This window comes from Leptinotarsa decemlineata, unplaced genomic scaffold (genome assembly GCF_025532065.1).
Source record: "Leptinotarsa decemlineata unplaced genomic scaffold, Ldec_3_MD MMD2_tig00000035_RagTag_RagTag, whole genome shotgun sequence".
Lineage (NCBI taxonomy): Eukaryota > Metazoa > Arthropoda > Insecta > Coleoptera > Chrysomelidae > Leptinotarsa > Leptinotarsa decemlineata.
The window spans coordinates 4,811,834-4,834,323 of NW_027412540.1; the positions used below are offsets into that span (position 1 = coordinate 4,811,834).

The 22,490-nt window shown below is 35.6% G+C and overlaps 1 protein-coding gene across 1 annotated transcript in view; it reads left to right on the forward strand.

Annotated features, from left to right (window-relative positions):
- The window catches only part of LOC111506190 (limbic system-associated membrane protein), a 1,118,878-nt gene that overhangs the window by 679,414 nt on the left and 416,974 nt on the right, over window positions 1–22,490 (forward strand). Inside the window, exon 5 of the mRNA XM_074171774.1 lies at window positions 13,390–13,662. Coding sequence (XP_074027875.1) covers window positions 13,390–13,662 — 273 coding nt within the window. The remainder of the gene's footprint in view (window positions 1–13,389; window positions 13,663–22,490) is intronic.

Genomic DNA, 22,490 nt, shown 5'->3' on the forward strand with positions numbered 1-22,490 from the left:
CAATTTTTCAAAAAGAACTCCGCCATGGCGTATTCCCTTACTGAATATAAATACTCAACTACTATCAATGAGCAAAGCAACCACAAATCCCCAGCTGATCCAAGCTAATTACCAAACTATAATATCTCAATACCCCCTTCACCACAAAATCTTCACTGATGCCTCGAAAACAACTCGTGGTGTAGGATGTGCATTCGTAACGAACGAGACCTCCTATAAATTTTCTTTACATGAATCTGCCACTATTCTCACTGGAGAATTTTATGCCATCTATACAGCTCTGGTAAAGAGTTTTTGATAATTACAGACTCTCTCAACTCCCTTATTTCCTAGTCGAAAATACATGTACCCATCACTTTCTGGTGAATATGATTATAGAGGAGATGAAACAAATATATACCAGGACAGTAACCCTCCTAAGAGTTCCTTCACATACTGAGATCACTGGAAACGATATAGCCGACAAACTTGCCAGAGAAGCTCTAGAAAATCGAGCATGTGCTCTCAGTATGAAAGCATTGATAACAGATCTCAAATCCTTTTTCCATGGTAAAATTGTAGAAATGAGGAATCACCACTGGTCTCAAAAACCCTCCAAACTTAAGGAAATCAAATCTACATTATATTCTTGAAACAACAAAGCAACAAACCGGTTCCATAAAGTCATAATTACCAGATTACGACTGGGTCACACTCGCCTTACGCATGAACATCTACTGAGGAAAGAACCGCCACCAAAATGTTTCGCGTGTGAAGTGCTTGTGACTGTTAAACATGTTTTGGTAGATTGCCCGCTCTTCACAGTTGAGAGACTGAACAATAAAATTTCCTCCGACCTAAGTGAAATTTTCCAAAATACCAATACGAACAATATTATTGTTCGTATGTATGTAACATTTCATTCAAATTGTAATGTAAACAACTGCATATTTATTTTATATGTTTGCCGCTAATAGCTATGGCTGATGCGGTTTTTTCTAAATAAAAAAAATCACCTGACTAGATGCTGTCGAAAAGTAATTTCCGGCATTGTGGATTCTAGTGTGGGAATAGTGGGTGGTGCCTTTCCTAGAAAATCGACTGTGGAGTGGGACGCAAATTGTTCAGCTAGTAGATTTGCTTTTTCTATGGCTGTTGTTGCAATTGAACCAACCGCTTGTGTTAGTCATAGAATTGTGGATTTTGTAAAGTTTTGATTAATAGCTTTAGCTACTGACCAGAAGTATCTAGACCCGTTGGGATTGGGCGATTGGCAGCAGTTAGAAATCTTGAATGAGAAATATTTTTTTGAAAAATAATTTTTTGAACTAGGCTAAAACAAACGACGAGCAACATATTTGTCATCGCCTTATCTGCCCGTGAACGGAGTAATGAACCGTATATCCAAATCGTCCAATTCCTTGTATAAAAAAAGACAATTATGTGAATTGAATTTACCAAAAAAACAATACGTTCAGACTCAAGTCACCTACACTGTAGTTTATTGGACTGACATCTATCAGAAAATATCTACTTCCCTGGCTAATAACAGAAAGGGGGTTGGATTATGTCTCACGTGATTCTATACCATGCACTGACTAAAAGCCGAATAGCTCGCAAGTGCGTCCGTTCCAATAATTGAAAATCGATTCAGGTTTAGTTTTATTCAGCTTTATCGCCAACAGCATATGCATATACTTCTGTGAAGAATCCTGCACTGACACTTGTCAGATATGATTCAACTTCTTTCGTGATATTAGCCAGGAAAGTAGTTGTTTTCTGATAGGTGTCAGTCCATCAACCTACATTGTAGGTGAGTTGACACTGGTTTGAACGATTGTTTTTTCAGATGATTTGATTTACAGCCAGTTCTCAAGTATGTCTCCTTACTATATGTGAAATGATGAAAGTCACCGTAAATATCAAATAAATATGATTTTAGTAATGATGTGAGGGTTTGTCAAATATTCGGTCTGAAATAAACAGTTGAATATGCATATTAAATTCAAATGTCTCTGTCGATATTATCACTCAGACTCAAGTAATCTTACACAATCGAAGATACACTACCGAGTTCCTAATGCAATAATAACCTGAAAACCCACCTAACGCCAAACTAAATTATGTAATTAGCTTAATGAATTATTTCAACTCAAACGATAATACTGTCAAGTTTGGGAAAGCTAATGAAGGACTTTTCCCTAACTCAAACCACTCAGAGTTTCGTACTTCCTTTCCATTTCAATTTGGAATTATTCACTTCACTCGTGTTATATGTAGTATATTAACGTGTCACTTAAAATATGAGATCGTACGCTGAGCGATATTATGGAAAGTTTTGACGTAAATTTCTCTAGGCTGAGATTTATATCAGATCCTGTCATATCTGTCTGATACGAATTTCGGTTGGAGTGGTATTTCACTTATGTTCGTACATTTTTAGATATTTATATTTCTTGTATACTTTTATTCATTTTGAATACAACATAATGTTACAACTGTTGAACATCCAGAAGAACTCTCCTTACACAATCTGTGTATGGAAGCTGATGTATATGGAAAAAATCATGAAAATTCATTACTCAACACTGTTTAGATAGGAATAATCCATTCACCTTCATTTTATGCTTCCTGGGAACCGTATTCCAAGTCTCTGAGAAACACTGCAGCATCATGGGCTTATTCTGTTTTCCTAATCTCTCAGAACACCTATTCCAACAAATTTGTTGCCCGTACTACTCTGTACAGGTCTCTTGTCGACCTGTACAGACTGTACTGGATATAACGAATGTCATATTCTTTTGCCTTTCGTGATCCAAAGCGTCACATTGCATTGCCTGCTACTGATGTCTCCGCTTTGCAGACCTATTTTTTTCAGATATTTTTTTATGAACAGTGTCCAGTGAGTATCCATGTGTTTGTTCTGAGCTAATACATGCTTTGTTGAAGCGATTCTCTTCTTGGATTGTCCATTTATAAATGTTTTCTTGTGTTTGTTCTCAGATGTGTCATCCTGGAACTCTTTGTTTTTTTCAGAACCGATTTTCAATCCGGTTGCCCATAATACCTACCTGAGTGTACTGGTACCCAGAATATAGTCAGTATATTCCTTCCGCAGGCACTTCCAGACCACTATCGATGTCACTTTTGGTAACTAAGAGTAAACTTTGCCAAATTGATGGAGCCATACGCAGAGAAATTGATAATTTGAGAGCAGTTCGAAATAATTCAGACTTTTTGCACTCTGCCTAATTCATTTTGAATAATATATAAATCTCATAATTCACTTATAGATACGCTTGACTCTAAGGGGGAAATATTTCTGTTAACCAAGAGTAAGTATTTCTTTCGCAGAATTCAGGAGTATGTTTGACGTTTTGTTATGATTTGGTGCATCTGTCGTCAAACCATGATCAATGTGAATGTTACTTCAAGAGTTCTATTTCTTCGAATGCTGAGAGTAGAATATGAAAGTTTTATATGTTTTGAGTGTATTGCATTTTGTTGGAGTGTTTTGTATCAGTTTCAATGTTCAGTGATAGGTTTTCAACTGAATTCATTCGAATCAATGAGGTCGTTAATTATCATTAGGCTACAATAATCAATCCATATTAGATCAGTGACACTTCCTAGTTTCATGATATGCATAAATGGAGCTGAAGGATCCAAAAGAGTTTTTTGAACGCCAATTATAAAGGGTACGTTGAAGTGAGATTCGGTTTTTTGAAGCAGTGATGTTTCAATAATTTTCCAGTAGATGTCTTATGTTTGAAACAATCAGGAAGTGTTAACTCATATAACATATTTCAGAAATATATCTAGAGTTATAGCTTGAATGTTTTTTGACATGATAACATGATATTAAGATAATTATGTTGGCAGAGCATTGAAATTGAATGTATAATGTAAGAAAGTTTCGGTGAGACATGAAATAGGTGAAGTAACGTAATTATCAAGACATTGTTGTAATTCATTCGACAGTCCCAAAATAAAACATTGTTGGATTGCTATGTGCTGAATCCGCTACTGTTTCCAAAATTTTGTTCATCTTGTTTGTGGGCTTTCCTTTCAGTGTTGGATTGTAGAAGGAGATCCCGACGTCTCTTCGTAGTGGGGAGTGATTCTATAACAATTTTCATATATCATTCATATAATATATAATATATTTCATATATTATTCAACACATTATGTTCGACGTTGCAGGTCTCCCTGAGATCTGAGAATTATTTTACTGTGCAGTCAGACTTCAGAAGAACTTTTGAAAAACAAATGTTTGGGATGCCCATTGAGGGTCCTCCAACGCGAGTCTGAATGGGTAATGTTTTCTCATCGATGCTTGATTTTTCGATTCTGCATATGAATAGGATTGATTCATCTGCGCCCGAAATTTTGTCGCTGTGAAATCTCTTGGCCTCATTGAAGAAATGGAATAGAAATTCCTAATAATACTTCCACTGCTCTACTGTTATTAATCAGTATATAATTACAGGTGTCCTGATTGTTCAAAGTATTTGTGATCCACTGTTTGGAACCTTTGGGGTAGTAATACATATTACTGGAGTTGTTTTTCCAACACCAAACCGTTATTTCAACACCTCGACTCGTGTTTTGATCACCAAGTGATCATCTTCAAGAGGATGATCAAACTAATCATACTTACAAAGCTATCCTTATTTATACCATAGATACTTGCGTCTTGAGTGTCTTAAATTAATTTCACAATATTGCCTTATCTACTAGTCCCAAATTAGTTTTACAATAATTAAAATATTGAAAGTTACATAAAATTCTATTTCGTAATATTGCCCTATCTACTTGCCATAATTGAATTTTACAATGTGTCCTTATGTAACAATCAGGTGAATCTAATAAATAAAATATTATTTTAACATATTATTATTATGTTTACTTATTTCTACACTCTCATAAGCTAGATGACTGTTAGTTGTTGTTACCTTGTCTAACTAATCTTAATGAACCGAAGTCTATGGAATGGTTTTGTTGCAAAATTTGATGGGCTGCTGATTTTTCAGGTCTTTCATATTTTAAGTGTGCTAAGTATTCTTTATTTCTTATTTCAATAGATCTTTCTGTCTATTCATAATATTTTGCATCGTAGTCCTTACATTCAGTTTCGTAAATACCAGAGTGTAATGTAATGAGAGTGTAAAAATGAGTGAACATAATAATATTATGAATAACGATGATGGACCATAAAATTAATTTTATGTAGCTTATAATATTTCATGTCTTATGAAAAGATATTTTGAAATCAATTTAGGACTAGTAGATAAGGCAATATTGTGAAATTGATTTTATATAACTTATAATATTTCACTTATTAGATTTAACTGACTATTACACGAGGACACATTGCAGAATTGATTTGAGACTACTAGATAAGGCAATATTGTAAAATTAATTCAAGACACCTAGCAGGTACCTAGAACAGGTATCTATGATATAGATACGGATAGCTACGTAAGTATTATTGGTTTGATCTTCCTCTTGAAGATGATCACTTGGTGATCGAAACAACTGTGTAGATGTTGAAAATAGCTCTATAAACTCAATTTCAAACAGTTCAATTTTCTTCTTGATGATAATCACTTGATTATTGAAACACGTGTCGAGGTGTTACGGTTTGATGTTGGGAGGAAAACTACAGTAATATTTGTTCAAAGTATAACAATTTTTGGCTGTATATATATTTGACGAGTTTTGTCACCTATCATTTCATTCAATGATTTTTTTGAATACATAGATGGTGGACGAAGAAAGTATGTGAATATCTGATTCCGAACAAAAGCACATGACCATGTTCAGTGAATTATTTCTGGAAGCTTAGTAACGAAAGTATATTTCAATTTGAGATGCTGAAAGAAAGAAAATTAGGGAAAAGCGAAATTTTATTGAAATGTTTGGAAAGTAGAACTGAAGTCATGGTAATTCAGGCCAAAAACGATTTCTCTATAATATCTACTGATAACAAATTTCGACGAAGCCATTACTTCTAGTCTGAAAAAATGCATTATTCCATGGAATTAGGTGGTAATTCTGGGATATATTGTTATGGGTCCTAATTATCTAATCAATTTCATACTTGTTTCTCTCATCCTCAATTTTACTACTCTGAACCATAAGTCATAGTTTTTTACAAATCCAATTGAATTTTGGAATTTCACTTCAGTTTCATTCTTGAAAAATTTCTCAGTTATATCAGGTATTTTTGAGAATCTTTCAGAAAAACTTACTAACAAAATTGATATTTGTTTCATATAGCTGTTTTCCTAGGCACTTTTCTACACTTTCAACAATTCAACAAGAAAAAATGAAAACAAAATTCGTATATATTATCTGACATCGATTCGGAAGACAAGTAAGCAAAATAATCACTTCGATAATATTTCAACTGCTCTACATTATTGTTTTTTGAACGACAAAATGAAGAGAAACTGAAAATGAACTGAAAAAATCTGTACTTGTGCACGCAAAATGGCTAACTGTTTTGCATGAAAAATAATAAAAATGGTATTCGGGTGAAATGCTCGTTAGTATTCAGTTTTATCCGCCTATCATGAAGTTTATCTCGCTCATTATTCACAGGCACGCTAGTTGATAATTTCCTCTACTATAATTTTACTCACCGTAATCAGTGATAACAAGCTATTGGAAAAGTATGAGTTATGTCTGATAGTTGTGTCATCATGAGATTCTGCTCACTAATGTTAAAGAGCATGGGATCTCACATACAGGAATGAAAAATGACGGGAGTCCCGGATCAGATTGGAATAACTGAACGTTCTAATCTTATATGAAGGTGAAACTATCAAATTATAAAATGAATTTATTGGAGGATGTTTCAAGCAACTTTGATAATGCCATTTCTCGATACACGAATAGCATTACATATTACAATTGACTGATGGACTATATATCAGATTCACTAAGAAAAAGAGAGGTGTTGATCCCGTGGACTCTTTGTTTTCGATAATGATCATTTTATAATGCTCTATTGATTTTGTTCGTGATAATACTTTGACCGTACTATCAAACCATGCCACTCATCCTGAAATCAAATCCTTTATTGGCATTTTTGTTGACTTGGAATGTCATCACATGAAAGGTTCGAAATATTTCATTCCATACAGAAATTTTTGAAGTAAATTGAGTGAGTGTAGTGAAGTGGAGAATGGTATATTTGACAGGTTGGCCACATTTTCTACTCTTTTTATCCGAAAACATCCCATATTTCGATATACTGACGACCCGTGATTTGGGATTTGTTCTCAAATAACCTATCAATTATTATTATTTATAGGTTAAATCTTACTCTCAAGACAATAGAGGATAAAATAATATACTTGTAATAAACTGTTTGGAACCTTTGGTGTAGTAATGAATATTACTTGACTTTTATCCCAACACCAACCCGTTATTTTTAACACTTCGACACGTGTTTCAATCATCAAATGATCATATTCAAGTGAAGGTTTGAACTCTAGCTCAAACAGTTTAATATTTCTCTTGAAGATGATAACTTGGTCATTGAAACAACTGTGAAGGTGTTAAAAATAACTTTATACACTCAAGTTCAAACAGTTTATTCTTTCACTTGAAAGTGATCACTTGATGATTGAAACACGTGTCGAGGTGTTAAAAATAACGGTTGTTGGTATAAGATGAACTTTTTTTCATGCACAGGTAGCCTAGAAAAGAACATTTTCTTTCCAGATACATCTGTTGTTTTTTTTGACTAGTAGTAAGCCTTTCATATATCCAATAGAAAGTTTGTTTCTTTGGTAGCCGGTCCTTTTTTGAACTGAAAGATTGTTTGAAACAAAAGTGGTATAAACTGTGACCAATTTGAACAAAATATAAGTTTATTGCACTCGACTTGGAATTGTTAATGAGATCATCGTGTCACAGATCCATAGTGTTAGGAATAGCTTGCACAAATTTCGACTTTTGAGAGTTGTCGTTTGGAGAGGGGCAACAGCTGGTTAACGGAAAAACATATTTCAAAAAGTTTTTTTTTTAATATTACTGGAATTGTATTCCAACACCGCACGGTTATCTTTAACACTTCGACACGTATTTCAATCACCAAGTGATCACTTCGTGAGAAAGATTAAACTAGGTTAGGTTAAGTTAGGTCTAAAGTGAGTGGGTCTATTTGACCCTCCACTGCAACCCGCAATGGTTTATGAACCCAGCTTCTTAACGAAGCTGATTAGTTTGTATAGTGAGTGGACTTTCAGGTCAGATAGTGAGAGTACGGCTCTGCCGAACTCTAAGAACCTGATTCGGTTCCCAGCGGGGCAGGCACATAGTATATGCTCTGCTGTTCCATCATTTTCCAAACAGAAGAGCGACACACACTGTCTTCCGACAATCCAAGTCTCTGCATATCATGATTCAAATGACAGTGACCTGTAAGAAAGTCTGTTAGATATCATAGTTCATCCCTACTGTAGTCCAACAACTGTTTGATATCAAGCTTAGAAGGGTGAATAAACGCCTTGGAGTAAGCCAATCCTGGAAGATTCTGCCAGAAGTTCATAAATCTTCTTGCCATCCAGGTGTTCAAGGTTTGCTTGGCAAAACCTAAGGCGATGCCAGTGACAGGTTCTGGTCCGATGAAGCTGCTTGCAGTACACTCTTTCGCCAGGGAGTCAGCAGCCTCATTGCCTTCCAGGCTAGTATGGCCGGGAAAGATTAAAGTAAGTCTGCATTCGATATTGGCTTTATTTATAACAAAGATACCTCCGCTAGGTACCTGCGTCTCAAATATCTCGATCACCAAATAATCACCTTCAAGACAAAAATGAAACTAAGTCTACGCTCTTATGTTCCCTCCCGGGTTGAGTGCCCTGAGATGAAGTCTTCCCCATACGGTTACTGTGTGCAGAACATTCCATCTCGTCCATCCCCCCTCCTCTGGAGCGGTCCTCAACTTACTGATGGGCTTTTCAACAAAATTGACATCTGACGTATTGCGGTCAAAAGCCAGTCTTGAGCTGATTTCACTTTGCTATTGTGATATTTTATCGAGTCGTGACTTTACTTGAATGTAATTGTTGCTTTGGGCCCCCAAAAACTAACCGAAAACGAGTGTATTTACATCGCGAACAAATGTTTCTCAGTGAATCTGCAAAAGAGGTGAATTTGAAATCTGGTTGAAAAGTTTTCATACTTACCGGAGCTGCTTGATAGCGACTCTAGAGGGTGGTCTCCGATTCTGCTTGGTTGGTCTCTTGTGTTTATCTCTTTCTTGGAATCTGGTGTCATCCCAATTTAATGCTTCGTGTAGATCGCGTAACGCTCGATTGACGTGCGATCGGATTCTGTCGACTAAGTCTACATACCATATTGGCCTTATTTATAACAAAGATACCTGCTAGGTACCTGCGTCTTAAATGTCTTTAAATTAATTCGCAGACTTAGTTCAATCTTCCTCTTGAAGATGGTCACTTGGTTTTGGAATAGAACTCCAGTAGGTAATAGTCATCACTACACCAAAGGTTACAAACAGTGCATCACAGGATTTTTTCAATTTGAAATGTTTCCACAGCGCCTTATGTGCACAAAATATTGTAACGCAATATTTGCCGTTTGACGATAAACGTTTGCTTCCACAATCTAAATACTACAAATTTCTACAACGCAGAAACACTTACTCATTTGGATGACTGAAATAGATACTAATGATATCAAAATAATAGAGACTCAGGCCGCAAGTTTTCGATATACAGTGTTTGTCAGTACTAGAAAATTAAGATGGAGCATTCAAAATGCTCTCGGTCACAGAAAAGCTTTCTTATAAAATATGGAGCTGTATAGATAAATACCCAGAGTTCTAAAGCCATAGTAAAAATAGTTTCAGAAAATATTTCAATTCCAACATTGAAATCTTCCGGCAAAAACTTCTAAAATGAAATTTTTTGGTAAAATGAATTCGAAATGAATGTATAGTTCACTCCTTTCGGGAATAAGAAAGAAAGAAATTTGATAATAAACAATTCGTTCAGGAAATTTAATCTTGACAACTTAACGACTGGTATAGGACACATGGAAGTTATTGAACATCCTCATAAGGGAATTATTTCACGAAAGAGTTCACATATTTGAGTAGGTTCATTCAGGATCGAGAGCAGCGGATTATTTTGGTCTCAGGTTCCCTATAAATTTAGATAGTTGGATCTGTAAAATAGCATAAGGTTCCATATGAAAAACACCAAATCCCACAGTGACCTATTCAAAATTCTCTTCAACAATGAAATGACATAGTCTTTCAGAATCCCTTCCTGAGAAAAATAACTGACAATAAATTACAATGAAATTGTTTTCGGAATTCAGTTTTCGAAATTTGTTTTGGTCTGTTTTTATGATAATACTCAGTCGAACCGTCCGGTATATACTCACGCAACTCTATATTTTTTTAAATAACTTTTCACGAAAGTTATGATTCAGCCAGTATTAGGGAAAAATTGGTCAAATTTTAATTTTATAAGGAAAAAAATTGTTTCAATACAATTCCATAACAAAACGAAGTTTTGTATGAAAATTCCGACGTATGAATACATCAATTTTTCGAATTTTTCCAAAAATAACTTATGTACCGCTTGGTACACACCACACATAAGCCATGGTCTGTTTTTATGATAATACTCAGTCGAACCGTCCGGTATATACTCATGCAACTCTATATTTTTTTAAATAACTTTTCACGAAAGTTATGATTCAGCCAGTATTAGAGAAAAATTGGTCAAATTTTGATTTTATAATGAAAAAATTTTTTTCAATACAATTCCATAACAAAACGAAGTTTTGTATGTAAATTGCGACGTATGAATACATCCATTTTTCGAATTTTTCCAAAAATAACTTATGTACCGCTTGGTACACACCACACATAACCCAAAATTTTTCGAAAGTGATTTTCTAACGTAATCTGAATATGAAAAAAACAATAAATATCATTCCTTCTAATAAAACATAACTTTGATACACCACGCTTCTACTGTGTACCCAGGATACTGGATAATATTTCCAAAGAGTTTAATGCATCGATATAGAGGGCGTTCATGCATAAATTTGACACAACCTTTAAGTCAGAAACAGATGTATACCTACTCGAAAATTTCAAAGAACACGCCAATTTTTATTTTCAGGAGGACTAATTCTGCTATGGAAATCATACCCGAAACTTCACCCCCCTGCGGCCAGCAACAACCCCCTTTATTTTTTTCAATGGCATGATACACCATTTGAAAGGTCTTTGGCCCTCTATTATCTCTATGATTTTTTTCGAAATTGGTTCATTTGTTATTGAGAAATTGAATGATGAACGTTTTATTTAAGAAAAACCAGAAAACTCGATGTGGTTCATTTAATTGAGGAAATCAACAAAAGTAATATCAATGGCAGCACAATCAACAGATGGAGTGTTCAAAATTACCTCTATCTAGTTCCATACAATAATATAGTCTACTTTCGAAAGCGTACCTTACTCTATTGAAGATGTCCGGAGTCAGAAAGAGGCATTCCCGAACAGTTCTCTGTCGCAGGTCTTCTAGATTTGTAGAATTCATTTAATTAGTGGTAAACGTTTTGAAATGGACGACGCTGTTAGTTTTTTCTGTACTGGTAGTTTTTGTTGAATCTAGTTGTCGCAGAGGAAAAAGTAGATAGTTGGCCACTGTCACTTCTTCACGAATTATTATTCAGTCATCCTTGTCCACCGTGTTCCAACATGGTTGGAAATTGTTGCAACCTATTATCGAAATAATGAATGTGCTGAAGCTACTGCAAGAATTTATAATACGAATCATGCAGACCACAACGTGAGTCATCAATACGTTAAACAGTTAATGAATAAGTCTCCTCACAACAGAAAACATGATGTATCCCGTCCTGTCAAAAATGATGAAGTTGAATTTGCAGTTTTAGGACATGTACAAATGGATAATCGACAATCTATCAGACAAGTAGCTAGAGCATCTGGTGTATCAGATACTAGTGGTTTTCGGATTTTGAAAGCCTACAAATTCCATCCTTTCAAAATAAGGCTAGTTCAGGAATTGAACGAAGATAATTCTGATCGTCGACTTCAGTTTTGTGTGGTGTTCAGTGAGAAATTGACCATCAACCCAAACCTATAATACAATACATGTTTTTAAGACGATAGTTATTTCATGTCGAATGGTGAAGTGAATATAAATAATTGTCGTTCCTGGAGCGATGTGAATCCTGATTTGGTGATGGAAACACATTCACAAACTCCATAAAAATTGAATGTCTGGGCCGGCATTCTTCGTAATCATATTGTTGGACCATTCTTCATTGAATTTCAATGGATATACATACTTATATCTTTTACAAGTCTGTGTATATCCTATGATCACACGAATTTTAAAAAATTATGAAAATTTAGTAAAAAGTGAAATAATATTCCAGCAGGATGGTGCAACCCCACATTTTGATGTTCGGGTGAGACAGTTTTTGGACGAACGTTTTTCAATGCGTTGGATCGACAGAAGGGATCCAGTGTAGTGGTCAGCTAGATAACCTGATCTCACACCGATGGAATTCTTTCTGTTGGGACACCTGAAGTCGAAAGGGTACTCTACTAAGCCTACAAATCTAGAAGACCTGCGACAGAGGATTGTTGGGGAATACCGATTGCTGACTCCGGACATCTTGAATAATGTACAGAACGCTTTCGAGAGCAGACAGTATGGAACTAGGTGAAGGTCATTTTGAACAATTCATCCGTTGGTTTTGTTTCCACTGATATTATTTGTTGTTGATTTCCTCATCAAAACGAACGACAGCGAATTTTATATTTTCTCTCAAATAAAACGATCAACATTTAATTTTCCAATGACGAATGAACCAATTTCGAAATGACTCACAAAAGTGAAAGTGGGACGAAAGACTCTTCAAACGATGTATCAGTCGGATCCCCCCATGCCATTGAAAAAAATTGGAGGGGTAGTTACTGACCAGGGAGGTGAATTTTCGGCTATGATTCCATTATCAGAATTAGTACCCCTAGGAATAGAAATTGACGTGTTCTTTGAAATTTTCGATTACACGCCCGTTTCTGACTTACAGGGGGGGTCAAGTTTTCGTTGGAACGCCCTGTATAGAACTCACCGACCATTTTTGATAACGTTACTTCTTCATCTGAAACTTTTAATAGAAGCTTGATGTGACACACTTTTATGCCTACCTTAGTTATTCAGAACTTTGAGCAACTCATATTTGATAAAACGATATACAGCTTGACGAAATTCTTTATTTTTCCATCACTGATTCCCAATTCGAAGGTGAAAATATATCCAAAGAACTACCTGTGCATAGAATTGAAGTTTACATATTTAACATATTTTCTTTTGTTTCAGTGCCTCCCCGAATACACTTCGTAACGTCCAACGGTCGCGTAGACGTGAAAAAAGGTGTTTCGATAAAACTCGAGTGCAAAGCCTCAGGCATTCCTCCGCCGAAAATAACGTGGTCGCGAAAACACAGTCTCTTACCGGATAACGTACAAACGGCTGTTACCCCAATTCTCAGTCTTGAAAAGGTCGACAGGCACCAGGGCGGTTCATACCAGTGTACAGCAAGTAATGGAGTAGGTGAAGACGTTTCGGAACAAATTTTCGTTAATGTTTTATGTGAGTATTGAACCATTTCTCAGTAAAATCAGCACTGTATCTTGCATTTGCTGAAACCAATTTTGTAATACCAAATCCTAGTAACAATTTTAGTGTTTCATATCTTTCAATATCGTGATCGACAGATAATCATTAGTTTATTATCTTGGGACATTGTAACAACCCAAGTGATTATTACTTGATTCTTATGTTTTTTAGGATGATTAGCTACAACCGTACCTAATGAGTTTTCTTTGAAGCTCGTATCCATATGAACCAATGTCCTGTAACGTAGTTTAGCTAGGTAAGAAACAGAGAACCATGAAACAGACAAGGATATAAAGGGTGACAATTTGAAAATTCACAATGCCTTTGTCTGAGCAACCAAATAAAAAATAAGCAATTGCTGGAAACGACTTCCATAGTAGGAAAGGGAAAACAAAATCATGTAATAACTTGCTTGTTTTCACTTACCCACACGTCCCCAGCCACCCCAACTTTACATTCTTGAATGGCAACCTTGTGATACCTTATCTGAAAGCTCTCAAGAAAAGCACTTCGATAGTACCCTACAAGGCTACATTCGATGTAGTAAGTTTTGGTTCATTAAATAAAACACTATTTATCTGAATTGATATTTTATTTTTCATTAATAATTTAGTTTATTAGTTGATATACACATATTACTCATTAATTAAATAATTTATTATTATATCACTTTATTAATTCAGTTCAATCTTTCTCTTGAAGATGATCACTTGATGATTGAAACACGATCAGAGGTGTTAGAAATAACGGTTTGGTGTTGGGATCAAACTCCAGTAATATTCATTACTACACCAAAGGCTCCAAACAGTGCATCACAATTCAGGAAATGTTAAAAAACATTCTAATTACCATCGTAACATTAATATTGAGGCTCTTCGTACCTGAAAAAATTTGACTTAGTTGATAAGTAAAAGTAACAAAAACGGTCGTTTGAAACATTCGCTTTTGAGAGATAGTTTTGCATTGCATTTTTTACTTTAAGACGGGAAACGATACTCTTCTTTGAGTGCGTCCATGAGAACTGTCGTGTAATACATTTGATTTTTATTTCGATACGTTGTACACGTGAAACAAAACTTTTATCTTCAACAATAGTGTACAACCCAGCAGAACGTTTGAAAATGATTTCGAATTATGGTAGAGAAGATCGGTGTTTCTTAAGAACAACTAAAGTATTTAACCAGAGACACCTGGAGGGAAATGTAAGTCACGTGTAAGTTCGCCAATAAAAAAAGGAATCAGCCAAGATTACTGAACGTAGCATCAAAATTGAAGTACTTGGACAGTTTGCAATGAATCATACTTCATCGTATGATTACAACAGATCAAATGGAAGCGAAATGTTGAAGACAGGCAATGTTGCACAGTTGGTGCTTCTGTTAGTGCGTTCATGAGAACTGTAGTGTAGGAGCCCAAGTCATTCGGCCGCTAGCGCCTTCATTAAAATGAGAATGTCACAAAAAATCGGAAGCGGAAAACAAATGACAAGCGAATTTGATGAGTCTATTACTTGAGCCGGGAAGGTGGGTGAGGAAGATAATAATAAAAATGCAATATGAATTCTGAACGTGCATCGTATTCAGGAGGTCGTACCGCATACTCAGCTTATACATTTATTTTACAATTAAAAACTTGAAAAATTAAACATGTGTAGTTAGCTGTGTACAAAGCGACTGAACTATTTTTATAATTCCATAGGTCAGTTCAGTAAAACAAATTAAACTCTCAGTAGTTCAATTAGTCCAATAATGAGCAAGAAAAATTGAAGTCAAAGTTTGATCTAGCACATAACATACAGTCAGGTACTGTTATGTTGAAATATAAAGACTGATACATAATTTCGTTGCCATTCGCTTAGAGGTGGTAATCATATTCAGGTTCATATCCAGGAATGATATTTCTGCAATTGACCGGCCAAGATGTCTGCCTTCGTGCGGCAAGTCGGCATGATCTTGAGATACAAGAGAACTTCAATAATCAGAACAATCATCTCAAAGTAAGCTTCATACAGTCTGCGGAGTTTGAGTAGAACATCTCGATATTTCGTCCATTTTCCCTTACGATATTTTTTTCACTAGGAGCTGAAATCTCTACGACGAAAATCATTTTCCTCTGATGGCCTGAAAGAACCACATAATGCTTATTAGCTTGTATGCTGGGGATGGAAAATTGATAGTTCTGACAAATTTAGCACTTATCATTTTCCACAACGAATTCAATATCGCCCGGTGCGTAGGGCAACACCGGTATCTCGCCAATACCGTTTCAGTAACGTAGATGATGATAGAGCACTCTAAGGGCTACATTATGGCGATGAATATAGGCTGAGATATGCTGGACATGATGACAGCAAGTGGATTGAGATCTCAAGCGCCTCACGGCAGGTTCTGACCTCGTGTCAGAAAACTTCACACTACACCCATGACGTAACTGCGGTAGACAAGTTGAAGACACCATTCTGGCATGCCTTGTTGAACTCCTCAGTTTCGGATCTCAGCCCAATCGACTGGAGGAAAGCGAAGATCAGGTGCTATGGTAGGCCGTGGTGTTCAATGTTGTTGAAGAAGACCTCATGCGTTAGCTTCTTCTTGTGTGGTGGCACTGTAGCTTTCATGTGGGCCTTTTTGCTCGAGCGGCTACCTTAAAGAGAAATTTTTCAACTCCGGCTCTCTCATAGTCGCGGATCATGCAGATAAGGGGATCCGAACTCCTGATGATTTCGCAGGCTCCATCTGGTATCATTCAGTTATGCAGACAGTCCAAACTCAAAAGTCCACGGTCTATCTGTTGTCGAAAGGAAGACAACTGTTAAATAGATGATTTGGAATACAAACTCCCATGAAGATGCATTCTTTTTTCGGAACCTCACGTCGAGTTGAAACAGCACCTCTCGAAACCACTTCACTATTTCAAACGAGTAGAGTGAAACTGGAACGGCAAGCATATTCCTAGCAACAACTTTGTTTTTCCCCGACAGTTCGGACGACCAAATCTGTCAGAGTTTGTGCTGATTGTTGCCGCAGAGAGAAAGTTCTTCACTGCTGTTACCGCTTGTGAATGGCGTTTCTTCCTCCTAAGGTAAGGAAGTATACGTCTCTCCAGCATCTGAATAGTAAAGAATCTACGAGATACACATCTTCTGAAAACTGATGGAAATCCATTTTTTTCAGAGGTATAAAGGTTAGGCTCATTCATATAAAACAAATGAGTGACCTTATGCCTCCTGTTTCCGGTCACAATTATATCTTCGAGTATTTCTGAGCACAACAGATAATGGCAATAGTGAGATGAAGGGACCGAGGATCGAGTAATAGTCACTACTATTATCATTATAATTTTTTTTTGAATAGCTGATCATTCTGATTATACAAAGTTCCATTGAAGTGTATAATTGCTATGTTGTTACCCCATTCTGCAGACTGAAAACCAAAATTTTAAAAGTATACCTTTGATGGATGATTGAACGGAAGTGGCCTATACTTGACAAATACACGTAGCAGAACTTACTAATCTAGTTTACTGTGAGATTTTCATCATAAAAAGTCTACAAAACAGTATTTTACTATACGATAGCTTTCTCAATCGTGACTGATAACAAAATATTCTAGAAACATAAGTTATTAGCTACAATCCAATGAGATAATTAATTTTAGACTATGTTTGCCGACTGAAAAAAAAGTATACATTCCTCAATTCACAAGTGGAAATATGTAATTATTGATTATCACAAACCATTCATTCCTAGAGACTTCTCATGAGTATCAAGTAAGAACAGGAACAATTTGGTTGTTATTCAGATATTGTAAATTTTGTAATTAATCAATTCCAACTCTTTCTAGAAGTCCAAGTTTCAACCACAAAACAATTCATACATTCATGAACTATCTTATACCAAATATGACCTCTGTTATTTTCAATATGCACGAAATATGGTTATAACTTTCGGAAAAAAAAAGTTAAATATAGTCATGACTCATTACTAACTGATTGCACTGTATTAATAAGTTTTGTATGAATTTACATTCTACATTGCAGTATTTGTATTACGAAAAATACATTTATCAGTGACTTTTATATCAACATAAAAAAATGCATTCAGAATTGAATTTTCTTCGTACGTTTCAAAGTGGTTGGTAATGCTTCTTGGCGAATATTACAAATACGGACTTTCATTGTTGTTAACAACAAAAGTAATTTCTGAAAACAAATAAGCAAAAAGGAATAGTAAAAATTATAGAAACGCTGATTTGTAAATGAGTTAACGTAATCTGTAATGAAAATGATTTTTAATAAGGAGTTGAACAAAAACTGAAATGAAACCAGAACCTAAGAGCTCATTATTTTTAACAGCTGACCGCGCTGATGTCTGATCAATAATGCTAAGCTGAACTACCCAACTTTTCCTGAAGGACAAGCCTTAAAGTAGAGGCTATAACATTTCCTCTTACGAAATCACAATCACAAGAAGGCTCAATCCATGAATATCAAACTAAAATAAGGTTCTAGAAGGCGATCCGTTGCACAGACAAGCTTTGCTTTGATATGTGCATGATCAAATATTTCCCATTTGATAATTTTTTCTCGCTAGGTGTTTTCCTTGTGCTAACTTTCAACGAATTTTTGGTTTTATATGGTTTTCGGTAACTAGTGAATATAGAAATTTGTTACATTCATTAAAATTTCTGTTAGGATGTCAGATACTAATGTCCGATACTAATGAATAGCTATATTGTGAACAGCTTTTTATGAGAAGTCATAAAATTCTACTTCAATGACTTTTGGAATTCTCTTTCATCTGTTTTTGTCATAGGCAGAGATGAAATGAATTTAATGTTATTCGTGAAAGAAATTCTTCGAAGGCACAGAGATAATGAAATGAAATGAACCATTGCGCTGGAGGGTTACAAGTATCATGTTTGAAAAGTAAACACACCTGTCTTTATTCGAAATAAATTCTACCTAATTTGAATTCAAAGGTTTGTGTTCAAACAACTTCTAATTAACTCGGTTTTTCATCTAGAGAAGTTTTTTGGTAGTCGTCGAGTGAAACGATTTTGAATTTTACTAATTCGTGGTTAATGTGCTTTTCATTCTTGCCCCAAGAAAAATTTAGAGTCGGCTTTCCGTCAATATGTGAGCAATATTTGAAAACTTTTCAGAACCAATCTTTGAAGTGTGTATAGCTGTGTAATTCAAATGAATCTTCAAGTTTCTGAAAATATGTACTTGCTTTTCCAGTAACCTGACTATTCCAAGACTTGTTGGTATCCAGTTTGACCACAACAAATCAATCGACACCGCTGGCAAAATTAAATCAAATTTGGTTCTGCCACATGACTTTTTTTTAAAGAAAATTGAGCCCTAGTTTTCATAGTTTTGAATTCTACTTTGTCACCATAAACCGAAGTTTTTGTTGAGAATAGAAAGTACTACATATTCCGAGAGATTCATGTTATGAGAAAAAGTTCAGAAATTTTTACATTGTCTGCTCGTGGAAAATTTTTGTAATGAGAAACCTGACGTAATTCAGCATATGATTCGGCAAGACGATAACAATTTCTCATGATATTTATTTTCAAAAAAAAAATGATATTCTAGAAATTAATTGATTTATTGAAAGCACTCGTTGCGAATAGTGAAACGTGTATTAATACTGAATTCATCTTAACTCTATGAATGGATAATTCATCAATTTTTCAGAACTTATTTAAAAGTATGAATATTCCACAGTCATACTGATTTTTTAAATATGGTTCAGAATGTGGTTATACCGAAATAATATGAAAAATCAATAATGAGACTGAATCATCAAAATTCAAGTTCGTTAAAAAGTATCGAAATGAAAGGATTCGTCGAAACTCAGAATCATTAGCTCAGATTGGTAAGAGTATGGTAAGAATACGGCTCTGCTGATGTTTCATCATTAACGAGGTAGTCGGATAGTCAAGGTGTAAGATTCCCACCTTGATACACGCGACAACCTTCCCATATGAGGATTTTTGCACATCAGCTACACCTGACGATGTCTTAGATACAACCGTGCAGGGCTTTTTTGCCTCTGGTTTTGATGAATTATATCTTGAGCGCAAACGTTTGATAACCTGCTCATGGGGGGTTTGTTTCTCCACATGAGACAGATTCTGCGTAGGCCGCTCGAAAATTTAGTGCAAGCGGTTCTAAATATACAGGGAGATCAGTTGGAGTTGTAAGCTCCACATCCATTTCCTCTGTAGACTCAGCGTCAGAAAAAATGTGTCGATGAGTCGATAAAAGTCCCACGAGTAGCTATGGAAAGAAGGTTAATCACGGCAGAGACCCGTATTATCGTGACATAGCGATGCCATGACGAGAGGGTGCCCGGTATCTCGAAAATTCCGTAGAGGCAGCTAATAGGCTCAGTGTCATTCATCCTCTCGGCACGGATCAAGCCATCGTTGGGATGCCATTCAGTTAGGAAATGATAGAACCACAAGTGATTCTGTCATTCCCATATCCAGCGGAGCTACGTGGAAGCAGGCATCCGATGGCCGGTTTGCTCAACCCACACATCCCAAGCCAATGCACTCGCCAAAAACTGCATGCACAGTGGTATAGAAAGTGACAGCCAACCCGCCGATTGTAGTGTTCATGTGGAATTCAAAGTTACTGATCTCAAGACAAGTAAATGAAGAACTTCACTTTTTGAGGAAACATAAAACTCCAATTATCACCACCATTTATTTTCAGTTCTTATCACTGCCATAAAATATCTCCAAATAATGCACTTGTTCTATGTCGACCGTAATATTTATTTCGTTATATTACCTATTACGTGATCAACGGCAGGGTTATTTGCCCGAGGCATCAAATGTTCGAAAATCCTTCATCATTTTTCAAATAGCTTGTTTTTCGTTCTGAAGTCTTTCACCCCGTCTCATTTGCTTGTTTGTGTATTTCAGCGTTTTTCAGAACATTTCACTTTCCCGTTCTGAGTCTCTGAGCGCGAATAAAATTTAATAGCTGAAGGTTGCGTCAGCAATAGCAAAAATTCTCGCAAAATCCGAATGGTGGTATAAAAGTCAGAAATGTGCAAGGGGCGAGAAGCTCCCAAGGTATGTATAACGATGTTCTCCACTCAATCTAGTTTATGGCCCCGCCAAATTAAAGCGGGCACTCGGATGATTAACTGCTTTTTGCCGCCCTTATACCGGCGTAAACTGGCCGAACCTCATAAAAGGTAGAAAACAAAAGATTCACTCACCTTCGAGTCCGATAAATCATAGCTAACTACCCACTACTTCATGGTTTTCCTTCCTCTGTAACACTTTATAGAACATAATGCCGGTAATTTTTGCCATGTGTTGGGACGAGGTGTGGCTTTTCGAATTAATGATGTGATTACGATTCTTGCATTATTCAACAGCCTGCCACGTTATTTTCGTTGTTATTTTGACTTTTTCGATTATTTTTCACCAATATCAGAGTCAATTATTATATACTATTAAGTATTGGCCTCTTCAAGTATAGAAAGCTTCAACAGAGTTTTACAGCAATTGAATGCACTAGACTTATCTATCAAAATGAAATGAACATAAATAGGCAGTCCTGACAAGCGATGTCATTTTGTTAATTTCTCGCAATGAGTTTGGGCTATATTGAAACGAGTATATTTTCAGAATAGAATACTTTTTGGGATACAAATGTTTTTGCCTTCCTGCTTTTCAATCTTTATACAAAAATACAAAAAATGAAGAAATTTTCCAATGAAAAGAAGTACACATCTTTGTATAGAGTTAATTTTTAAATTATCTGCTTTTTTCCTTCTTTTGTCTTCCAATGGAGAACCTATTTCCAATTATTTTTGTATGAAGATGGGAAAGTAGAAAATCAAGACTTTTTTCTCAATTTAGGGATGTTTCTCATAACTTCAACAAGTTGGAGTTTGAAACTGTTTTTTGATTAAATATAATGAAACATTAAAGACAGTCTTTGTCTTACGACCTCTGAATGTCACCAAAATATATTAAAATTTCGTGCTTTACAGAAAGTCGAAATTCATGTATTCACAGATTTCAATTCAATACCTGTTGTACCCAATATATAATTCTTGAATAATTCGTTATAGATATTGTACCCTGCAGAAATAATGGAGAACATATGAGGATTTTATTTAGATTGATAACAAATTATACAATCTGTGATAAGTAGACGGAGAGAACGAAGATTGAATATCAAACGGAAATGCTCGAAAATCCGCGGAAGATGTATTGAAGTAGACTATGAATGTGAGGTATTGAAGTAGACTATGAATGTTTGGTATCTATCACATTTTGCGGAAACAAATCCGAAAAGATACGGTTTGTGTTTGATGATGTTTTTTGATAGGTCCAGACCTGCTAAATTCCCTTTTTATTATCTTATTTAAATTGAGCGAGAAAAATGCAGCTATCACTGCGGATATTCAGAATGTGTTCCATAAAGTCCAACCCATTTCTATGAATAAAAATGCAAAGAGATTACTATCGAAGCTGATGCAAAATTTTGACAAAATTTGCAAGAATATAAAGCAGCGTCACCCCCAATATAAACCCAATATATCATATAAAACACACATAAGGTGCACTGAAAGCGGTGTCTGTACGAAAGTAGCGATTCAGGTTAGATTTGAATCGCTGGAGATCAAATCAATTTGAAGAAACGTTCTCAGGAAGCTTGTTTCACATAAACGCAGTCCTCCAGATGGAAGAGTTCTCAAACAGTGGAGTTCGAGTTGTACTAAGTCGAAACTCAAAACGAGGAGCAGCCACGGTCCGTTGTGTATT